This window comes from Urocitellus parryii, chromosome 4 (assembly GCF_045843805.1).
Source record: "Urocitellus parryii isolate mUroPar1 chromosome 4, mUroPar1.hap1, whole genome shotgun sequence".
In the NCBI taxonomy this organism is placed as follows: Eukaryota; Metazoa; Chordata; class Mammalia; order Rodentia; family Sciuridae; genus Urocitellus; species Urocitellus parryii.
The window spans coordinates 93,810,747-93,835,207 of NC_135534.1; the positions used below are offsets into that span (position 1 = coordinate 93,810,747).

At 34.1% G+C, this 24,461-nt stretch overlaps 1 protein-coding gene across 9 annotated transcripts in view; it reads left to right on the forward strand.

Moving 5' to 3' along the window:
• Window positions 1-24,461, forward strand: part of Gria4 (glutamate ionotropic receptor AMPA type subunit 4) — a 333,715-nt gene that overhangs the window by 235,301 nt on the left and 73,953 nt on the right. For all 9 annotated transcript variants that reach the window (XM_026399030.2, XM_026399029.2, XM_077797709.1 and 6 more), the window contains exon 5: window positions 17,422-17,475. In XM_026399030.2, the coding sequence (XP_026254815.1) occupies window positions 17,422-17,475 (54 nt within the window). The remainder of the gene's footprint in view (window positions 1-17,421; window positions 17,476-24,461) is intronic.

Here is a 24,461-nt window from a genome sequence, read left to right on the forward strand (position 1 = left end):
AATATTTGCTTTCCCCCAATCCTGCATATCATGATAAAGCTTTGTGGCAGTCTTCAGCAAAAATGCAGTAACTGTATGCCCTCTAGTGGTTTTACAAATGCATACTCATTTATCTACAATGGCTAGGCAACATGATTTGGAGTTGATGACTTTGTTTTACTGCATCATTATGTGATTTGATTTGTAATAGTAAACTTAACAATTGGGAGGCTGATTTCTAAGAATAATTTTAGTACTCAATTATAAAACATCAAAACCAAAATTGTTTCAGAGGTTCCTCCTTAATAATTAAAGGCAATGAACTAGATGTCTTATTCCTCAACTATATGCTAGCATTTGTAATAATAATAATAATAATGGTAAAAAGTGTGTTGCTTTTTCAAGACTTGAATCCAGAACATATTATAAGAGGAGCTGACAAAGTATTTACCTCCTATTATCCCTTTATAGAAGAAAAAGCACCAACTAAATACAAAAACACTTCACTGAAGAAAGGTATATACAATTGTATATTTGTTTTTCTAGGAAATATTAGTTATAAGCTTATATATATCACTGAGGTTTATTCCTGAGGGATTCCAAAAAAAATTATTAAGCTTGCAGCTATTCAAGACATGTGAACATTTTTAAGTAGTATTTATAGAATCCAAGAAAAACTTTCTCCCCTACTTTCTTAAGCAATGCAGTCACTTGAGCTCCAACTCCCCTTCTCTTTCCCTCTCACTCCCGACCCTGTATTGAGAGTTTGAGTTGTTTGACCTGAACAACTGAAGCTTTGTAAATAACTCATGATGACTCCCACAGAACAGCCAATTCTAAGAACTGCCTGCATTGCCAAGTTCCTGTCAGAGGGTGAGTAAGGCTCAGAAAGACCCTCCACTTAGCACCTGTGCTTAAAAGATGCAGTCTGGAGGAGGCAATTGAGTGCCCAAAGCACACTGACCCGTTTCAGAGGCTTAGCTGGTTTCTAAGAAGAAAATCAGCACACTCGGGTGCTTTGGATAAACTCTGAATAATCCTTAAAGGAGCTTCTGCTAAGGGAACTGGACTTTTTTTTTTTTTTCCTGAAGAAATGTAAAAATTTGAGTGCCTACCTTGCCTATTCTTTTTGCTGAATTCTAAAAGGTTTTGTTTCTATCAAGACTATATAGGAAAAATGAGAATGGTAATAGTCTCTTGTCCCTTTAACTGCCTCTCAGGTACACAGCTCATAAATTAGAACAAACCTATTCTATTGTGAGAAAGTAATGCACTCTTAATTTTCCCATAACTTTCCCTCCCCCCCCAAAAAAAAAACTTTAAAAATAATTCTGAACATAATTTTTTATTATATGTAATTTAATTCCTCATTGTTTTAGGCAAAATGGCTTCTAGTATTTCTTGGTTTTACTCTTGACTTCTTCACACAGAAGAACTAATCCAAAATTTGTCAGAAATTTGTACATAACCCTGAGTTTCAACAATACATCTGTATTTTAAAATTCTTTCATAAATTTAGATAACATAGAAAATAATTTTAGAGAATCAACCATTAAATAATTTTAGAGAATCAACCATTTTTCAAATAGTGGTTACTAGAAACTGGGGAGGGAAGCAAGGGGGGAGAGGGGAAGAGATTAGTCAAGGAATATGAGCTCACAGCCAGACAGGAGAAATAAGTTCTGATGTCCTATTATACAGTTGGGTGATTACAGTTAACAAGGTTGTATTGTACATTTAAAAATAACCAAAGAGAATTTTGCATGTCCTGAACACACACAAAAAAAATAAATGTTTGAAGCCTGACCCAGTGGGGCATGCCCATAATGCAAATGGCTCAGGAGGCTAAGACAGGAGGATCAAAGCCAGCCTCAGCAAATTAGTGAGCCCTAAGCAACTCAGTGAGTCCCTGTCTCAAAAAAAAAGGGGGGGGGGGCTGGGGATGTGGTTCAGTGGTTAAGGTACCTCTGGTTTTAAGTATATATATATATATATATATATATATATATATATATATATATATATTTGATCTGATGGATAAACTAAATATCCTGGGTTGATCAGTATACAATGCACATGTACCAAAACATCAGACTTTTACCCATAAGGATGTACAATTACTACAGCAATAAAAATTGTTTTAATAAAATTTTAAAAATAAAAGGTGAAATGCTAAATAAACTTGGTCAGCCAATTGCTTTTGAAAAAGTAGCCCTTCTCTCAGAAGATGATGAAATTAATCCAAATGAAGATGAGAGGATATATTATTAAATTTCTACAAGGACAAGCACACTTTACATTATGTGGCATGCTGTCAGTAATCAATTCCCTGACACTTTAATTTGTATCAATTTGCAAAAACATAACAGATATAGCCCACATGATATTCTTTCAACATACATTAATGGACAACAACCATATGTTAATGGATAGAGAAGCGTTTCATATTCTGTAAATGTTTTTTTAACTTATTTTTATGCCATGAACTAATTAGTTCTTATAAATGTGCTTCTGTTTAAAATTGCAGTTAGCCATATACCCATTCAAACATTTCAAAAAGTGAGCATCAGAATATTAAATTAAGTTTAGCCCTGAGGCTATCTTCTTGAATCCTTGAGTGATGTGTGATGGGCAACCTAATCTATTGCAGGTAGCTGAGGCTTAGTTCACCACAGCTGCTGAGCTGCACAGTCACCGGCAGCCAGCTTTTTCAAAATTAGGCAAAACACTGAAATGTAACCAATTAAGCTGTCATTTATGTCACTTCTGTTTTCTGTCCATAAATGTTGTCTGACTACTTTACAACCCTGGAAATCTTTGAACCTGCTCTAGTTCTGAGGGCCTGTGCAATTCTAGAATCTTAAATAAAGTCAATTAAGATGTTTAAAGTTGTATGTTGATCTTTTGACAAGAATAAATATTTGGAAGTGTAGTTTAAGATATTTTTTCCTTTCATGAAATGACATAAGAAAATGGAAGAAATTATATAAATAACACCACTGGGCCATTTAAGGCAATAGAAATATAATGAAACTACAAAGTTAGGTTTACTGTGACTTTCTTTGTATCAAATTTAATCAAACAAATTGTATTTTTGGCTCTCTAAATTCAATGGACCATTCAGTCAGTCCACCATCTCCAGGGGGAAAACATTTTTTAAAGAAATTTACAATATTTTTCAAATGTTGGATGTATTTGTGATTAATTTTTGATAAAAGGCTCTAGTTGTGCTTGAATTAATACTACTGGCTGAACTAGATGTTAGTACAGCCAGCACAATAGCACATGCCTATAATCCCAGCAACTTGGAAGGCTGAGGCAGGAAGATCACAGGTTCAAAGCCATCTTCGGCAATTTAGCGAGGCCCTAAGCAACTTAGCAAGACTCTGTCTGAAAATAAAAAATAAAAAAAAAGCGCTGGGAAGATGGCTCATGGGTAAATGCCCCAGGGTTCAATCCTCAGTACTTATTATAAAGTACCACTTGGGACACTAGCTTTATTCATCTCACCTAATTTTCTTGAGTAATTTTGCATCAGTGGTTTTAGAATAGCTTTCAATAGCTTAAACTTGTTAAGTCCCATCATCTTTGAGGTGGGACACATGACAATTTAAATTGAGCAACATATAAAGCATTTATGGTAACTTTATAAATAAATGTTTTAGAGTTCTATTCATTTAAGAAAATAGGTGAATGATTAAAGTCTTTGAAAAAAAATATAAACATATTTCTCCTATACATGAAAATATACATAAAATTTATATAATCTCTAGATTAAGATTTCCAACCAACTTAAAGCACATGTGTTGATTTTGTTAAAATATTCACAGAAATAAAAACATCGAACAATGAGTTAATATAACTGAAATTGAAAAAACTGCTTTTATGTCAAAATAAGCAGATTACAATAAGAGCCTTCTACCTATTATTTTCACACATTTCTATTACTTTTAAATCCCCAATTTCATACTTGCAGAATTCCTAGGGTTTCTACATTATGCCTTATCAATTGAACATTTAAATATATTAGATTTTGATGTACATTTTTAACCCAGTAGCAAAAAACAACAAACCAGACCTTAATTATCTTTTTGGCATCAAAATACATTTTGGCAAAATATCACTTAAGACTTAGTGACTGCTCAGACCTTTCACTTCACTGTGAAAACACCCTGGGGTACTGCAGTTAGATGCTTGGTTTTCTTTTGTTATTGAGCCTCCAACTCTAATACTGTGGAACAGATAAACTGAACTATAGTGTTTAAAAACAGAGGTATTTTCACTCTTTGAGAGATAGATAAAAAATCTTCAATTGCTTATTTTTTTAAAAAAAAAGTACATTGAATTACTTTATTCTTGAATCACCTATGTTTTGTCTTCTCACTTTAAATAAGAAAAATTTATCTGAGATTGTCTTGAAAAACCTTGCTTGCTCTAAAAATCAATAATGTTCTTTCCAATGAAGTCTTTCTGTATTGTGTTTGATCATGAAGAAATATATAACTTTATACATGGAATATGTTTTGAAAAGAAGTATGATGTAAAACCTCAATTGGGTGGCCTTTTCTGTACAGTTATTAATTCTTCAGATATTTCTCGGGTATCTACTCTACACATCCACATAAATGCAGGTACTATGTTCTGCAAAATTACAAACTAAAGATAATTTTATGTTGTGGTTAGTAACTCCTATCTACTTAACTAAAGTTTAAACCAAAGCTGTTTGCCAAAATCCCATTAAAATATATTCTTTCTTTTAGAAATATAATTCATGGAAAGAGAACAAGAATTTCACACTGCCTCAGGGATCTTGCTATGAATGCCAGTTTTCATGAATAGATGATGACATAAAAGGCATTAGGTAGAGAATAGGAACTCTATCAACCCCAGGACATACCATGGCTGGATAAGGATTCTTAGTGTTTATTAGGAAAAGACAGTAAGGGCTGGCCATACAGTACGAAACTGATATTTAATAAAAGGACAGGGGGGGAAAAACAGCTCTACATTTGGCTCATGCATATCTCAAACTGCCTCTTTATGACATATCTCAGATTTAATTGGCACCCCTTTCAGCAGTATTGCCAGTTTCACTATATGAGAGGGAAAGTCAGTGTCCCAAGAGATACAACGTGAACCTCAGATAATTGGCAAACCCAGTGACCTCCCCATTCTGTTTACAAATTAATCAAAAATCCCTATAGGCTATGATTGACCTTTGAGAAGCTTATTGCATCACCAAAGAAAACCAATAATCCTACCTCAGGGCAAGATCAATTAGAAAGAAGAAATTTCTCCCCCACCCCAACATAAATGTGGCCATTTTTGCATAAGGGTGAAATAATGGGCTTGGCTCCAATTAACTTATTCTAAGCTCAGAGATATCTACATGTCTAGCACCACCAAAGTGAGATCTCAGGTTCCAGGCAGAATCTAGGGCAAATTGGTAAATGCATGACAACACTGACTGAAAGATCAAGATTGTACATCCACAGTCTGCATTTACAAATTTTTACAATTCTCAAACATTAGGAATTATACCAAATCTGAAACTCTGTGTGTTCCACTTGCACTTCCCAAAAAAGACATTAAATAAAGGATTTTTTTTAAGCTAGAGATTTAAAGCCACTGTACTCCATAGCTGGTTGAGGAATTTTAGCTATTGGCTAATGGCTATAAAATCTTTTTCTTTTTTCATACCCAAATTAATTTTAAAAAAACTCAGAACCAAACTTGAAGAGACAGAAGAGACAAAAAGAAGCAAAAAGAAGAAAAGAAAGATCCTTAGTTATGAGGAGAAGGAGTCACTCCAGAAGCTGTCTGATAATTAGAGATCACGGCTTTGGGCATTCAAGTCATTTATACAAGGATGAGGTAGCAAACATCTGGATAGCAGTGGGAAGAACAACTCTGTTCTCCACACCTTGTAGGTTCATACAACATCTACGTGCCAGATGTTGTTCCAGGCAGGATCTGCAGTGTCATAGAAGATCCCTGTAAGGAATGCTTGCACTCAAGCGGGGAACTAAAAAGCATGAATGAATCATTACAAGACCATTTGATGGCTTCAGGAACAGAAATATTATGAAATGTATCCAGAAGTCAGCAGATGGAATGACAAATAAAGTCCACTGCAATCAGGAATGCTTGAGAGAGAAAACAGGTATTTCAATTAAAATTGCATTGTGTTTTCCCAAGTACAGAAAAGGGGCAAGAATAGTTCAGGGCAGAAAAAAAAAAAATACAAAGAAAATGAAGAGTATTCTATATGATAAAAGCTGAGTAAAGGGGAAAGGAAGAAATTGAAATGGAACATTATTGAGTACAAAGTTGTAAAGATTGGAGGGAGAAAAGGGGTAGGTCCCTTATATTGCATCAGTTTAGCTAATTGTCTTTCCTGATTAAATGCATTTTCCATCAGAGCAGAGTCTATCATTTACCAATATATCACTCAAAAACTAATTGTGGAATAATTGAAAATCTGAATATGCCTTACTTGAAAACATGGACAGGAGACATTGCTTCTATGTGTTTAAGGAAAGAGCACCCAGCAGTATTGGAGCTTCTGAAGGTGAGCTTTCAATTACCTGGAAAGCTTTCTTATTCAGACTCTCACCCAACAAAAATGAAGGAAAACCTATGTATTCTAGAATTTGTTGTGTAGGCTAAAAAAACCCACTAGAGTTTCATTTCCATATATTAAAGTAACAATGAATGAGATGCAGCAGGAACAAATCAAGCACCCAAAGAAATTACTACAGCAAAAAAAAATCATCTCAGCGTTTTCCCGCACTGCAGCATTGGCAGAGCTGGCTGCTTTTGCTTCATTATAAAATTCCTTTTGCATATCAAGCTTTGCTCAGTCAGGATCTGCAACAAAACAAGAAGTTCAAAAGATTTAAAATTATTCTAAGAAAGTGAATTTTACTTCTTTAATCTTACTTTTTGTCTGAATTGGTTTGAATGGACAAGTCCTATTAGAATACACTGAGTTGATTGTTCTCAGAGAAAACAGAAACACCTTTACAGATGTCAGCCAGACTAGTGCAAATGGAAACAGGGTGTGTTTCATTGACTCCTAGCAACTGTTGCAATGTTGCAGCTATACCTCATTTATAAAGTGTTTAAAATGATGAAAATAAAGGATATAAGTTTTTCAAGAAAGAAGAAAAGTATGATTGTCAGAATGCATTTTTTTTTTTTTTTGTCTTGGGAGAATTGAGAATTCTAGGATTAGGTTAGGTTCAACTAAATTGTTTTAGTTACAAGAACAGTTTTTAGAATAATTTCCTCTGTTGTTTGGATGTGAAGATTCAAAAGTTCAGTCTTTTTTTAAAAGATTAAGCAAAATCTCCTTGATAATTTAGAGGTTTAAAATGAATTAGTTTCTCTAGCCTTAAATCAGACTAAGCTACACCCAAGTATTTAACTAAGATTTTTTTTAAAAAAGGATGTAATACTCCTTATTAATTAGAAAAGAGAAGATAAATTCATAATTCATTTCCATAGAATTTTACATCTACTCTCTAAATGTTAAAAAGATGGTGAGGGTAACAAAAAGGAAGGAAAACATTCAATAGTACCTTTGAAGATTGTCCTGAGTCTTTCAAGCATCAAAAATATAACTACACTTTTATAAATCATAGAGTACTTATATAGTTCTGCAACAAAGCATAATAGCCACCAATAAATGAAATGATGCATTTTTAATCATTTTGATTCCATCAGAAAGGTAAGGAAACAAATTCATTCTTAACTCTCCCCTTAAAATAAACCACATAACTGAACATGACTTTTCTACTGATGTAGGTTTTCTCCAAGCTTGCATATAATTTGTTTCAAGTTTAATATTATGGAAGGAAATCAAACTAGTATTGCTTTTACAAAAAAATGAAAAAATAGAAGACTAACATGGTTCATAAGATATTTATTTTCTGATTTTTTAAGGTTTATCTGAGAGCAATTATAACAAACAATTGTTATATTCTAATGTCTAATCCTCAATTACCTCTGTACTCGCCATTTGTCCTCCCATTTAAAAGCACAGAACCAGAACCAATGTTTCACTTTTATAATGTTGTGCTTATGATAAAATGACATAACAATATAAACATATTGCAGGCAACACAAGATAAACAGATTTTCTATGTCTGCCCATTTCATACAATAATTTTTCTGTCTTATTATATATGAATGCAATGCTCATCCTTTTGGTCACTATTTTACCCAAATTTACTAATACATACAAGTTTCCAAGTCTTTTGTGTAAGTTCATTTCATCTCTTGAAGAAACTCCAAATAGAAAAAAAGAGGAACACAAATAATTTACCACAATGTGTAAAAGTGAAGAAAAAATGAAATACAATTGTTGAAAGATAAATTAGAATTCCCCAGAAAGAAAAGCAGGGAATGGGAATTTGAGGCAGATGACCTTCGAATACAGAGCAACAGAAAGCTGCATATCCAGGGCAAGCTTGTAAGTGTGACTGAGCATCAAATACAGGGGAAAAGAGGAGATGAGCAAGGCAAACAAGCAAACTGATTGTGCCAAAAGCTGAACATGAAGAGTCATTTACTGTTTTAGTCAGCTTTATCACTAAAAGCTGGGACTAAAAGACCCAACCAGGACAATTTCAAAGGAGGAAAAGTTTATTTGAGGGCTCACAGTTTCAGAGGTCTTAGTCCATAGAAGACCAGTTCCATTTCTTGGGACTCAAGGTGAGGCTGACACCATGGTGGAGGAGTATGGTAGAGGGAAGCAGTTCTCATGGTGATCAGAGATCAAAGTGAAAGATTTCACTCTCCAAATACAAAAAATTATGTACCTAAAAGCCACACCCCCAGTGAACCACTTTCTCCAGCCATACCCCACCTGTCTCCAGTCACCACTAGTTAATCACATCAAGGATTAATTTATTGATTAGGTTAAGGTTACAACACACTCATTTCTCCTCCAAACCTTCTTGCATTGTCTCACACATGAGCTTTGGGACACCTCACATTCAAATCATAACATAAACTCATTTACTAAATGTCTACTTTGCCAAGAACCATGATACACACTAAATTTAGGGATTAATAGTTTTCATTACTTTGTTAAGCTTTTGAGAAATACAACTTATCTGACCTAACTAGATTTAAAAAAAAAAAAGAAAGAAAGAAAGAAAGAAAATCCCTTTGGCAATTTTAACAGTATCATTAGACACATATAAAATGCGGGCAAAATGCCTATTACAGAGTTTGCGGTGTAAATATTACATACCTATACTACATAGGTCAATCTGATTTATGAGAGGTATTTTTTTTCCTGGCTTTTATCTCTGTAGTCATGACTTTTATTTTCTTTAAAATAATATTAGGGTTAATCATTCAAAAAAAATGTGAAGGGTTTATGTAAAACTTTTATACTCATTTATCTGCTTCCTCTCTGAATTTACCATATAGGGATCTGATTCTCTACTACCTGACTTTTTTGATGAGTACCATTAAAAAGCCCAAATAAACTCAAATGCAAAGGAACTATCCTACTGAAACAAATGCAAGTAGAATAACTCCAGGATCATATATGTCTTATATATTTAATTGATCACATTTTCATCCATTGAATATAACTACATATGCAAATTTTAAAACTTATGATCAAAAAGTTATTAACTGAAGTTATTAAAGAGTGAGGAAGGTGCTTTACCAAAAGTTATGGACAGAACTTACTTTAAATATGCTTCAAATGATCTGGTTGAGTTAATGTGGATAAAAAGTAACCAACACTGAAAAAAAAATTTAAATGTTTCTACAGCAACATTTATGTTTGTGCTAAAGTAACAAAGTGTGACTTGCATGTGAAAGTTAAGGAAGGAGGTAAGTAAGTGAAAGGCAATGCTGGAGGAAGGATGTCCTTAAACCACCTTTTACTTCAACACAACTGAACACTATCTGGCTCTTGAGATTTCAGTGTACATTAACATATTAAAGTCTCTAAAAATTCCTACAGAGAAGAAACCTCTCAAGCCTTATTTAACCTACTGTTCCATGCAAAATTGGCAACAGAACAGTTTTTTTCACAGCCATCTCTTTACATTTTATTTGCCTAGTATTCATCCAAGAAGATAACAGAAATCTTGAATTAAAATGAGGGAGGAAAGAATGTTCAGATGATAATAGTGCAAATATGATGAAGAAAGAAATATAAAATCAAGGGGATAGAGTGGAAATCTGCTATATTAATAGAAGCCTCCCAGAACTAATGGCTCACACAGTCCTCTATACCAGTGACAGAATCAGACTCTCAAAGAGACTGGGTCTCAGAAGTCATCCATCCACCACCATGTTCACAGGGTGCCTATGCAGCCATGTTTGAACAAATGATTTCATCTTGAGCATATTTGGTCTTAAAATTCAGCAAATATTTTATTATAAATATATATTTGTTTGGGATATATTCAATATTGAAAAATAAACTTATGGCCCGGCCGGGTGGCACATGTCTCTCATCCCAGCAGCTCTAAAGGCTGAGACAAAAGGATTCTGAGTTAAAAGCCAAACTCAGCAACATGGAAGTACTAAAAATGCAGTGAGACCCTGTTTCTAAATAAAATACAAAAATAGGGCTGGGAATGTGGCTCAGTGATTGAGTGTATCGGAGTTCAATCCCCGGTACCAAAAAAGAAAAATAACTGTATTTCCATCATCAACAGTCTCCTCAAGTTTTCTTAATAACACAGGGATAGATGTTGATTTATTGATGATATAGCCAATAAGGGACAGCTCAAGAGATGAAATAGTCTTATCATTGTTGATTAATAAAAGTTAACTATGTACTTCTGTTTATGGAATTGCCATTTTTCAAAGAGAGCACCTTTAGGTATTTAATACTGAATTATAGTGTACATGGCTTAACTTGTAATTGATAGATCATTTATTGGATTTAGTTGAGTATTAAATTTAGGGGGTATACTCAAAATGTTATTTTAAATATAGATCTAGTAAAGTACAAGCCATATAAAATTAAATCTATGTTATTTAAGCTTTTCTGCTAATTAGCTTTCTTAGAGATGTATGATGAAACTGCAAACCTACACTTGGATGCATTAAGCTTACCTGGTAGCTCTCCATCCATGTGTCTCTATCCCTATCTCACATAAAATAGAACAAAGAACATTGTTCAAATAAGAAGTATATTATATATATATATATATATAATTCAAATAAGAAGTATGTTCAAACAGGAGATATTTACCAGAAAAGGATTGTGTCATTTGCTTCATTATGAGAAAGCAGATTTTTCTCATCAACCAGCATGATATTCATCAAATATCAAATGTGATAAAGCATGTCACCCTTTTAAATATATTTTATTCATTCTCCTCTCATGAAAAATATATTATCATTGCTCCAAAATTAGTCATTTTTGTGAATGGCTATGGTCTAAAGGGAAAGACTGTAGTAAAAGAAATACAAAAACTATATTCAAAATACCTGAACTGGAGACCCAGTTTCATCACTTACTGATCTTTAAAAAATACGTTGGTTTACTCCCTTCAAGAGTTTACCCCCTTCCATTTACATCTCATATGAATTACTTTTATATTGCTTCTTACAAAATGTGTCTTTAATTAAAAAATAGCATGTTTCTAACTTTTCTTTCAAGCTATTATATGTGCTTCAAATGTATAATTACATATGCTATAGAATCTTTGGTGCTTCTTTGAAAATAATCTAAGTCACTAAATTAAAATGCTGTTAAATCAAAATGAAGATCTGCTAAGGGATGTTCATAGTTAACATTATGAGAATCATATTATTCAAGCTTTATGGATGTAGAATTTTAGAACCATCATAATAGGCAGAGAGAAGGGTATACACAGTCTTTAATATTCTTTCTGTAGTCAGTTATGGATACCACAGAGGGATGAATGGATGTCACACAAAAGCAGGAATTAAACATCGGAATTTCAGCACTAGCATTTTACCCTGTAGCTTTAAGACCCTCTTTTTGCAGTATACCTTATAGGGCCTTCAATTTGCTAATTAGTAAAATTGGTAAAGACTGATACAAATTCTATTACAGGAAAAGATAACAACTAAAGAATGTGTTGAGACATTCTGGATAAAGGCAAAGAAGAAACAGTAACAAATAAGTGCTTAAAATGGGTATATAAGACAATATGGAGGTGGGGGGAGATCCTGTGTTATGAATACAAAGAAATTGTCAAAAAATGATACTAAATCATTCCTGTTTATATATGTGAGAGAATAAATATTTTTCACTAATTTCAGATATCCAAATAACAGTGTGGCAGTTTGTGCAATTTGAATCCTTGGTTATGCATAAAGATTAGGGACTTAGATATAACACAGAGGTGTTACACTTGAGATGAAAGTATGGTACAATAAGCCAACAAAGGTAAGCTTCCCCCCCCCCTTAATTACTGATTCTGTTCCCATATCACTGAGATTTTTACTTGGAGACTGGCATAGCTTGATTTTCCTCAGAAGCCAGCCTTAAGACAAGGATTTTTGTGCAAACTGTGTGGGAGGTGAAAAATAGACTGGAAAGGGAGTAGAGAAATGTAGTGGATCAAAGGTGCATTCATCAAGCAAATTAGCATGTGGGTGACAAAGGTTTAATCCAGTTTGGAATGAGTGTAAACTAATTACTGGAGGAAGCTAGTGCAGGAAACATAGGTAGGGATCATTGCTCTTGTGAGGGAGAAAGATTTGGAGGATTTACACAGCAACTTGTCAGGCACTGGATGAAGACTACTAGAGCAGAAGAGGGCTTTAACACACTGTCACTTCTGACCACTTCCCTCTTCCTAGGGCAGAAAGGGATCTAAAGACCAGAGGAAACTCTGAGGCAAGAAAACCTAGGTGCTAATTTGGGCATGTGAGTGTGTATGCATTGAAATGATAAGGTGGGTAAGTAGAGTCTATTATAGTCCCTGATAAAGACACAAAGATACATAGGACTCTATAACCAAAGAAGGACCTTACCCCAACATCCTTTACTGGGAGTGAATCACTGAACTTCAGTGAGAGAAAGCCCACTACATTAAGAAGCAGCCAATCTTTTACATGCAATTCTCACACCCTTCTCTTTCACTAAAAAAGGATTTTTCCTAATTAGAAACTTTTATAATCTCTAACCTCTCCAAGTATAGAAGAATATAAAAAATATATGCACATACACATATACATGCAGGCATATGCAATACTCACAGACATACATATCTTTATCTTCAAATATCAGATGAGAACTCACATTTCTATTCTTTCCCTAAATTCTGGTTACTTAACAGCCTTACTTCTTGGTCTGGGGTACTCTATTTTCCTCACTTGATTTATGTATCTTTCCTTGAAACTACTTAACAGCCTTAGTTCTTGGTCTGGGGTACTTTATTCTCCTCACTTCATTTATGTATCTTTCCTTGAAACTAAAGTTATGATATTATTTTTCAATATTGTAGTTTTAGTCTGCAACCTTTTTACTAAAGCACCTTGCCTTACCTTTTTCTTCAGTGAAAACCAAAGTTTTGTTTTGTTTCGGAAGTATATTGTGAAGCATCCCAGCAGGAGGATCCCAAGTGAAAGCCACCCTAGGGGGCTGGGGCTGGGGCTCAATGGGAAGGAAAGAAGGAAGGAAAGAAGTATGTGTGTGTGTGTGTGTGTGTGTGTAGTGAAGCACTTTAAAAATCAACATTTGGGGGATATGTGGAAGTTAGGAACTCTATCTAAAGGAGGATTAACTTTTGTATAACAATGAGGGTCTCATTGTTATACAAAATTACATATAAGAGGAAGTGAGGGGAAAGGGAAAAAAACAAGGGAGAGAAATGAATTACAGTAGATGGGGTAGAGAGAGAAGATGGGAGGGGAGGGGAAGGGAGGGGGGATAGTAGAAGATAGGAAAGGCAGCAGAACAACACATCAGACACTAGTATGGCAATATGTAAAACAGTGGATGTGTAACCAATGTGATTCTGCAATCTGTATACGGGGTAAAAATGGGAGTTCATAACCCACTTGAATCAAATGTATGAAATATGATATGTCAAGAGCTATGTAATGCTTTGAACAACTAATAATAAAAAAAATAAAAAATAAAGGAGGATTAACGAAAATAAGCTTCCAGAATTTACCAGTGTAGTGACCTGAACACAACCATACACGTTGTACTCTTTTCTTGATGTCAGTGAATTCTCTGGAACATGATGACATCTGAGAGAAGTTCCAGCTGACTTATAAGATCACACTCAAAGGAAAAACAGAACCATTCACACTTGAATGTGCCACTGCATGTCTTTAGCAGAAGGTATTGCTTGATACAGAATCCGTTTCATAATGCTTTCAGGTATTATATGCCATCTCTTATAGAAGGACTCCTGAGTGCTTTATAAACCATTGATCCACAAAGAATTACCACAAGATCTGTCTATGCATTGAAGCCAAACTTTTATTTATCTGCATGTTTCAAGTTAACCTCACTATTTTAATATTTGTGGCATTTGTATTCTCTTAAACTTAAGATTTAACCATTCAGTCTATATTTATTTAGTGTCTATTGTCTTAAAATCTATCTTGTTGGCAGGGTGGGAGTTGGGGAAGAAGGGTGAAGTGCTGGGGAGTGATATTGGCCAAACTATATTTTAATATCGTGTACATGTGCATATATGTAACACAAATCTCATCAATATATATAACTACAATACACCAAAAAAAATGTGGAAAGAAGGGGAAAAAATCTGCCTTGTTCTCCCAAGCAAATAATATAGCTTTCTTTTTGAAAGCCATAGTACTCTCCTTGCTTTTTCTTATATTTATGATTTTTCTCTTTGGGTCTTATCCCCTTATGAATAATAAACATTCTTGTAACAGTAACACTGACTGATTTATCATCCTGCTCCTTGAATCTCCTACCCCCAAAACTGAAACATAGAAGGCACTTCACTGAATTAAGCTGAATTGACAGGTGAGCTCATGAAGAAATGGTGCTTTGGATATATTTTTTTCTAACTTTAATTAAAGAAAAAAGATTTAGAAGTTACACTCACAAAGACTGATGAAGCCACAATTTGTTAATAAAACAATTACAGCGTTTATATCTGGTATTTAACTTATAAATATACATAACCCTGAGTTTAAAACTAAATTATTCAGCCAACACCATTGATGTTTCTAAACAATTATTTATTTACTGAAAATAAACAAAAAAAGTAATTAAAGGATTCAATTAATCAATAATGTGTTTAATTCTTGTGAAGATGGGCCTTTTGAAAGCAGAGATCAATATAACGTGTATCCTTCCTCATCTAATCTTCAGAACTCTAAACAGACCCTGGATTGTTATTCTATGTCTAGATGCATCATCTGATTCTATTTAAAAGATGCAGCCTCTTCACCTCTACATTCTCCTGTCTTGAGGTATATGGAGTTCTGAGAGAACTTTTCTGTCAGGATTTTTGTCCCTTTCAGTTATTTGTGGCTTTAATTGATTACAGTTCTTTGCTGGACAGTAATGATTTTTATGGAAATACCCAGTACCAATTTTCCAGTGGTTCCACATATTTTAACATTTTCAACTGTATTATACCTTAAAGTGGATATTTTATAAAACTGGCATAAGTGTTTGACTGTAGTCATGCAAAGACCATAAGTTGAGAGTGTTATAAAAAGAAGCAGGGTGGGCATGGAGGCTTAAAGAGAGTGCAGAGAAGCCTTAAATAATCATACAAGAGAAAGTTGTAGTGAATCAGAAAGAAAAAAATAATGCAACAATCCCTGCTGAGGCCAAAGTGCAGGAATCTATAGTAGACTCAGTACTAGAGGATGCAGATTCCTAACTAAGTACCAATTACCAAGTTTATTCTTCCCCTTTTACACAAGCTATATCTGAGAATCCCAAACAATAACATGGCTCTAACCTGCTACACTCATACTAAATCACGCAGGTTTGGATCATCCAATACAACAGCTCATTAAAATGCTTCTTTATTCAACTCTCTTTATAATCTTATCTTTTTATTGCTTGTCCTTTTCTTGATGGCACATCTGGCAATTTTAAAAATGTAGGACAGCTCTATAAAGTTACAAATGTAAAGCTGAATTTCGAGAAAGTAAAGGAAATCTTCAGGGGCCAAGAGCTAAAGGCTGCTGCCATTGAGAACTCAATGGATTAGGTAACCAATTGGGGATTCAGTGCTCATCCAAGAACAAGAGCTTTGGGGACAGTCAAGGCAACAAATTAGATCTTAGACTCCTTATAAAGTGTAATCATTGAAAGGTAAAAATCTAATAAAGCTGGAGGAGAAAAATACCCACCATGTATACCTGAAGTCAATTATGTCTTTTCTGTCCCCAATTGGGCTGAGTGAGGCGAGGGAAATATTTCGCCAAAAATTATCAGAGCCTTTTTCTTGAGGCAGATTATATTTTGAATACACACACACACATACACACACACACACACACACACTGATCTATAATCTGAGAAATTATCAAAAAGTAGCCACAGGTTGGTGATTTTAATATCATAGTTATCTATTAGAACCAAATTCAAAACACTTCGTGGTAATAATTTAAGGGATTTTGGCTGATAATTTTCCAGAATTGAAGGACAATCCTCATAGGCAGTAGAACAAACCCTGAATAATGAAAAGATAGAAATTCAAACTAGTCATAGTGAAAATGTAGAAATTTGAAGTCAACGAGTATCTGTGATGCTATCGAAATGAAAAGATGGGCAGAAGTTTCATTTCGCCCATGAAACATAATTGAGTTCTGGTATTACAGGGGTTTTTCTTTATTTCATACTCAAGTCATTCAAATGCAAAAAGAATTTCTGAGGATATCAAAATGCTAAAAAATGAATTTTTTCCTTGATAATGAAAAATTATGAAAATCTTGTTTTATTTTTTAGGCTATCAGAGGTTGCAAAGCTGCTCATTAGCAATTACAATTAGATTTTCTCTTATTCGAGGAATTTTCAGTTTTATAGAAAATAAGAGTTTTTTAATCTCCAAAGGAAATATAAAGTTGTTATCAATAAATAAACTACATCTAAATTCTTCAGGTCATAATTATTTATGTTAGTGCAGTCGCTTTAGAAATAGATACATTTAGAAATAGATTCTCTTTAGAAATAGTTTATTTCTCTTTAGAAATAAATCGTTGGTTCTTAGTTTTTTCATTTTCTCTAAGGAAATTAAACTACTTTTGAAACAAAGTACAATAAAATAATTGGTTAGTTATAAATGAAGCAAAAGTGAATGAATTAAATAAAATGATGTTTGTTTTTATATTAACCACTTATATTTAGTGTGGCTTATAAAGTTCTTCTAATTAGAATATCTGACTTTTATAAGGAAAACTATATTATTTTCCCCATCATATTTCCACATGAAACTATGCTACAATAGTTTATTTTATTTCCTTATATCTCCACAGATTGTGAGTGTTGGAAAGCACGTTAAAGGCTACCATTATATCATTGCAAATTTGGTAAGAACTCTTTCTTTTCTACTTTTCATATGAATCACTCACGCATTCAAAACTATTTTAACCATGCCTTAAAATAATGCTACAATAAATGGTCAAACAACATTACCTACTGTGTTTCTAACTCATAGACTATTTTACTACAATGATCATCACATTTTTAATGTAGAATTCAATATTTTTATGCAAATTAGCTGGGTATCTGCCAAAGAGACTTAAAAATTAATTGTAGTGTTTATTACTTATCAAGTTAAATACTGGTTTGTCTTGTCTAAATGATAAATGCTTCTCTATGGATGAATTGCCAATACTTGGGTATTTCATGAATCATCTAAACTAATAACCTATATTCTCCAATTCAAGAAAAATATAATAATTATAACTGAATCTTTTGACTGGAAGTAATACATTTTTTAAAAACTACATCAAATTTTCACATATTACACAGAGATGGCTAATGAACAGGATACATGCACATTAATGAAGTTCTTAGAGGGCTAAGACAAGGACTCATAGATCTCTTGACAAGGCCCACTACATACTTCTTGCTAGCGCTTCAATGTCTGTGTGGGTTGGGGTGTGCACAGGAATTGTCTCTGGAGGTTCATTCTCTCTTGCTTTACTAAAGTACCACCTGCCCTGAGGGCTTGATCCCCAAAGTGGTTTATCCTGGAAAAGTCAGGAATGCTTTCTCCTTTTTAATCTACCCCCATGACACATTTCTTTGGTGAGTATCTTTTGAGTGAAGCAGGAAAGAAACTAAAGGATACAAAAGAGATTCAGCTTTGTCCCTCATTTCATGTAGTGAGTGGAACATCACATGTTAAGATAGAAATTTTTAGTCTTTAGTGAATAGGATTTCAGTATGGAGCTAAGGTAATGAAATGCAGCAATAGATTGTGAATCATTACTGTATTGCATTTCTTGAATAAACTATAATTTTGCAACTTAATGGATTATCATATAAATACTGGAAATTTTTGACTTGTCTTTTCCATTACTTTTAATAATCCAATAGATGTGTTTTATTATTTTTATAAAGATTCAAATCTTAAAGCAAATATATTCTGTCATTAATCACTATAAAAGATCCTATGATTATGGGATGTCTGTATCTACAGTGACATTATATAATGAGATTCTAATTAATTACTTTACTGCAAATAGAGTGGTTTGACATTTATTCTTTCCAAACAACAGAGTGCAGGGGAAAAAAAATCAATGTTATAAACTATCTTTCCAGAAATGAGTTGCTGACATTGGCAACAAAAACAAATAAACCAGCACAAAATGGAAAGAATTAATATTTATAGCACTCTAATGGATAGCATAACTTGTCATAAACAGCCCTAGTTGATGGCAGCATATTTAAGCTATCCAAAATACCAACATATGAAGCAGGAAAACTCTTTTGCTTGTGGTAGGAATAGAACCATCACTTTCACTAAAAATAAGTTTTTGTCATATGCAGTTGATATCTTTGTATCACATGATTAGATCACTGACATGAACATGTCTGTATAATATAGTGTACTCAGATTCCCTTGACATTCATTTATCCCTAAAGGACTCTTATTTACAAGAACAGAGTGATTTTTGTTTCATTTGATCAATCAATAACTATTTCTTGAGAATTATGTACATAAGAGTCTTAAATGTGAAGCCAATCAAGAATCAAAATAAAAAGCTACATTAACATTACACTTAATGTTGAAAGACTGAATGATTTCCTTAAGATCTGAAAAGAAGATAAGGAGGTATCTTCTCACCACTTCTGTTGAATATCATACCAAGAATCCCAGCAAGGTCAATGAAGTGAGAAAATAAATAAAATGAATCCAGATTAAAAAGGAACAAGATTTTGTTATAAAAAATTCTAAGAAATCAAAACATTATCATAAAACCAATAAGTGAGTTTAGCAGGGTTGCAGGATACAAGGTTAATAGTCAAAAATTTATTGTAAATCTACATAATAGCAGCATTCTATAATAAATGAAGAAAATAATTTCATATATAATTTACAATTCAGGTTTTATAAATTAAAAAATATGCTAATTAACCAACTCTTCAAGACTGATTTAATATGTAAGAACTGATTTTTCAAATAGCAATTCTTACTGGTTGCCTTTGGCTATAAATATTCCAGAAGATTTAAAGTATTCTTTTGAAATATTCTGACAAATATTTTAAGTACCATGTTGGAAATCAAAGCAGAAAGTGTAAACTCCAACCTTTATCTATCAAGAAGGGAAGAATGAAACTAGCAGACATCAATATGAGAGCAATTGTATCATCAATTTATAAACATGAATTTTGTAAAAGCCAAGAACATCCCTTATTTACACAAGTTAAACTCCCTGGAGAAACAATTTAAATCTAAGTACCCTTTAGAGTCTTTTAAGGTGATAATCCTCTCAGCCAAGAATCAATGTAAAGAAGGTCACAGAAATATTGACTTCCCAAGGGTCATTAAACTCTTTGGCTGAAAAAAAGAAGACAGATTCCAAGTATTTAAATAAAATGATATTCAATTTATTTATGGCTAAGGCTGCAGGTAAGTTGGGAATTCTGTTTCGCATTACTTTAGTCTGCCTTGTCATTATCTGAGTTGAAGTTATCTTCCTCAATTAACTATCATCCTCATCCAGCTCATACAGCAGTCTGTCCTGACAAAAAGGAAGTCATTTTTTACATGCAGTGATCTCCCTAGCCTTTGCAACTATCAGCAGTGTGCTATTATCTCATTTCTAGCCAGATTAAAAGAAATGATAATCCTTTCTCATATTACTCAGGCCACACTCAGCCTGCAGTGGGTCTAAGAAGCTCCACGGGAAGTTGACATCATCTGACGGGCTTGAACTATGCTGATAGCTAAAGGAAGGAGTACAGCTCTCCCTGATTCTTGAAATTTCTGGTTGACCTTCACTGCCACTGTCATTAACCGTTGCATATTAAGAATAAGTAACACAAGGAAAGGGAGATTGCTAGAATCTCTTTATCTTTTCTGTGTCCTGTATATGATTTGTGTGTGGGCATATGTATGTTTTATTTCAATATACCGACTATCTAGAGGTACTAGAAAAGAATATTGTTCCTCAATAGATTGTGTTCTCTTCCAGGATATAGAAGTAGGAATATGTTATCTATTCATGTAGTCTGTTTTTTGTTGTTGTGGTGGTCGTTGTTGTTTTGTTGTTGTTGTTTTTCAGAGACCGAAGTAAGGAAATCAATTTCTTAGTCCTTAGAGTTTCTCTTTTCTAGTTCTTTCACTGATCTACCAGTTATTTTTTTAAACACAGGCATGATTGTATCATTTCCCTGCTTAATTTTTTTTCCATGGTCCCAGACTGCAAATATAGTAAAAGACATCAGACCCTTTATGATATGCTGTCCTGTGGACTTGCAGCCCTACCTGCTAATAATTGTCTCACCTCTCCATAGAACTTTCGTTTCTCTAAAATGACATACTGTCTAACTCTGAGTCATTGCCCCAGTTTTCACAATCTTCTACCAGAATAAGCATTCTAAAGTGAAGCATTGCTCTACTTAAATTCTTTAGGATCAACTCTTTGTACTACTTAAAGCAAATAGCCCTTTAAGGTTTTTATCACCCTTATCAAGTGTGGTGGTGCATACCTGTAATCCCAGTGACTGGAAAGGCTGAAGCAAGAGGAACACACGTTGGAAGTCAACCTCAGCAATTTAGCAAAACCCTGTCTCAAAATAAAAAATAAGGAGGGCTGGGGATATAGCTCAGTGTTAAAGCTGAGTGTTAAAGCACTAAGAGTGCTTTAACATGCACACACACACACACACACACACACACACACACACTCCCCAGTACCACAGGGAAAAAAAAGAAATGACTTTATTCCTACTCAATGCAGAGCCCACCCCTACATGTATCTGTTCTCCTAATCAAACCCTGACTCCCAGACACCTGCTTTTCTCTTGGAAGCTTTAGCTTGGCCACTGTCTCTACTTCAAAGCATTTGTCCCACCCAATCTTAATTAATTGTTACAGCCATTTCTTTTTGAAAGCAGTCCTTCAGTACCACTATGATAACCCCTTTTCTGTATTCAACATCACCTTGTGCCTTTGATAGTATGTCATTGGTGTTGGTGAAGGCTTCTTTCTCCTTCATCAAAACCTCCTTTGAAGCAAGTGCTGTCCAACAGCCGGTAGCACAACTGTGAATAAGGCATTAGCACACCACAGGCTCTTTAAGATGTTGTTCCTACAGCGTCTATGAAACAGGTCTTTTTCCTTCCTCTTTATTTGTTCAACTTCTGCTTTTCCTCCAGAACCCAGCTATGGTCATTGTGTTTGTTTTGTTACTATAATTATTTTAATTAGTCCTTAAAAAATAGATGTTTGTTTTATAGACTGGAAAATGAGGGTCAGTATAATTTACCCAATATCACACAGACCATTAAGTCTCAAAGGCAAATTTGAAGCTCTGGCCTGTCTGCTTGCAACAATTAAATAAATTTACTAATGAATAAATAACATATGAGTTATTTAAACTCCCAGGGAAATGCCACACAGTGACAATAATGCCACAAAGTGACCCTTCATTTAAGCATCCCCCACATCACCCTGAGGGGGATCTGGCTTTGGACATTGCTCTGTATTGATATTCACTCCTCCTTCACAGTTATGTGGCCATCCACAGCAACAAGGAGCTCTTGACATTTGTTCCACCTGCAAGGCAAAGTCAGAATTTTGTAATCACTTGAATTTTTAATTTTTTAAAAAATATATTCATTTCATATATAGGAAAACAACTGGTTCTGACATAAAGAAATTCAAAAGTATAACATGTTTAGGGTATATAATTAAAGACTAACTGAATCTATGCTTCACCTCTCCCTTATCACATCACACACACATGCATACACACACACACACACACACACACACACACACATACACACACACACACAAACACACACAACCTGCCACATACATGCAGTATACTACTCATGTCTCACCTAGAAAGCAAATAAATATACAGAGAGCAAAGTGACTTGTCTGCATTTATATGTATGGTTTATTTCAGAATGGGCCTAGAAACAGTGCCCCAGATTCCCAATCTAACACATTTTTATTCAGGCAATTCAAGTCCAGTGACTCCAGTTAAAGATTTTACCAACTTGGCAATATTGTTTTAGATTTTTCTTTCTGCTTCCTATGTTTCAACTTTTCTGTATGGAGCAGGTCTCACTCCACCATCTACATGTACATCAAAAGCACATACTTTAAGCCCATTCCTTCAAACTAATTTTTAAAAGACGAGGAGAGAGAATTTCCCCATTCTGTTTGATGTTCCTTCTGCAAACTGCACCAGAACTTTCTTGATGTGATTTAGTCAACCTGTGAACCTGAAATTCAAAGAAGCAGAAAATTTGCATGAATTAGATAAAACTTAAAGGATGAGCATTTAGTAAATATCAGTGATGTGATTGGACCTACAGATTAACATGGTCAGCAGGATAACTGATGCTAATTTTAAACATTCCCCCCTCTCCCCCTAGAGAATGTGTGAATTGCAAATGGAAATTTAAGGAAAACTAAGATGGGAATTAATCTGGAAAGGTCATTAACCATGGTGGAATACAAGCAACTTAGTAGCCAGTTTCAACAGGTAGAGGGCCTTTCTTCTGATCACCCAGCCCTAAGCAGAATTTGCTTAAGACACTCACCCACTGATTTCCCCCTGACTACAGAGTAAATGATTTTATTACATTGTTGCCCCAGAACTTTCAGTTCCACAATATTATATGGATACAAACTGAAACTTAATGGCCACTAAAGTAACTGTTTCCAAGGAAACTGCTTTTCTGTCTAGATCCTATCCATTTTCTATATAAAATTTTAAGTAAATATATGAAAGAGAAAATATTTCCTGTACTAGAACAGACATAGCAAAAATTAACTAAGCCACCTACCATTCATTCAAATCATAAGTAAAATGAGTTTATCATGACAAGGTAATTCTTCCCTTATCTTCAGTGTAACAATAGGATGGAATGAGAGAAATGTAGGCTGTTGTTTATTAGACAGGCTTTACATCAGATGTTGTTGGTTTTTTTGTTTGTTTGTTTTGTTTTTGTTTTTTTTTTTGTTTTTTCTGAAGGCTGCAGCTTTGCCTGAGTGTCTTGCAGCTGTGGATAATGCTATAAAAGGCTTGACAGGCCTTCCATTTCAGCCATGGCTGAAAGAAAATAATATTGTCATCAATTAGTAACTGATGCAACAGTTGAATTACTGTGGCTTTTTAGAAAATATTGAAATTATTTGCCTGCCTGTGGGTTTGCACTATACTCTGGTAAAAGCAAACAAATGTTCAACTGACATTTTAGTAGCTAAAGATTGATGGTCAGTGTTTTTCCCATTTCCAAAACATAGATTTGCTTTCTGCTATCTACTTTATTCCTCAATGAAATCAGAATGTTACTGATTATCTGTCAAAGTAGCTGGCATATAAAAAGGCATGAAATAAATATTTGTTGAGTGAATGAATTAATAATTGCTATCAATTACTGAATTCAAATCAGATGTGCTAGTTACTTTTGAATTATCCTTCTCACTTTGCATGTAGGAAGCCTAGGTTAGAAAGTAATAAAGGTGGGATTCAAAGGCAGGGCTATTATTTTATTTTATTTTTTATGGTATTATGGTGCCTCTGCCAGGGCTTTGATAATTAATAAAATTAAAACACATCTTTGTGCCCAGAAGCATAAGAGCTGGGCAAAACCACATATACCTGTAATCCCGGTGACTTAGGAGGCTGAAGCAAAAGAATCACAAGTTCAAAACCAGCCTTGGCACCTTAGAGACACCTTGTCATAAAATAAAAAATAAAAGTCCTGGGGATGTAACTTAGTGGTTAAGTGCCCCTGGGTTCAATCTCCCAAACCAAAAAGAAAAAGAAATATGAGGATAGGAAAGATGGTGGAATGAGATGGACATCATTACCCTAGG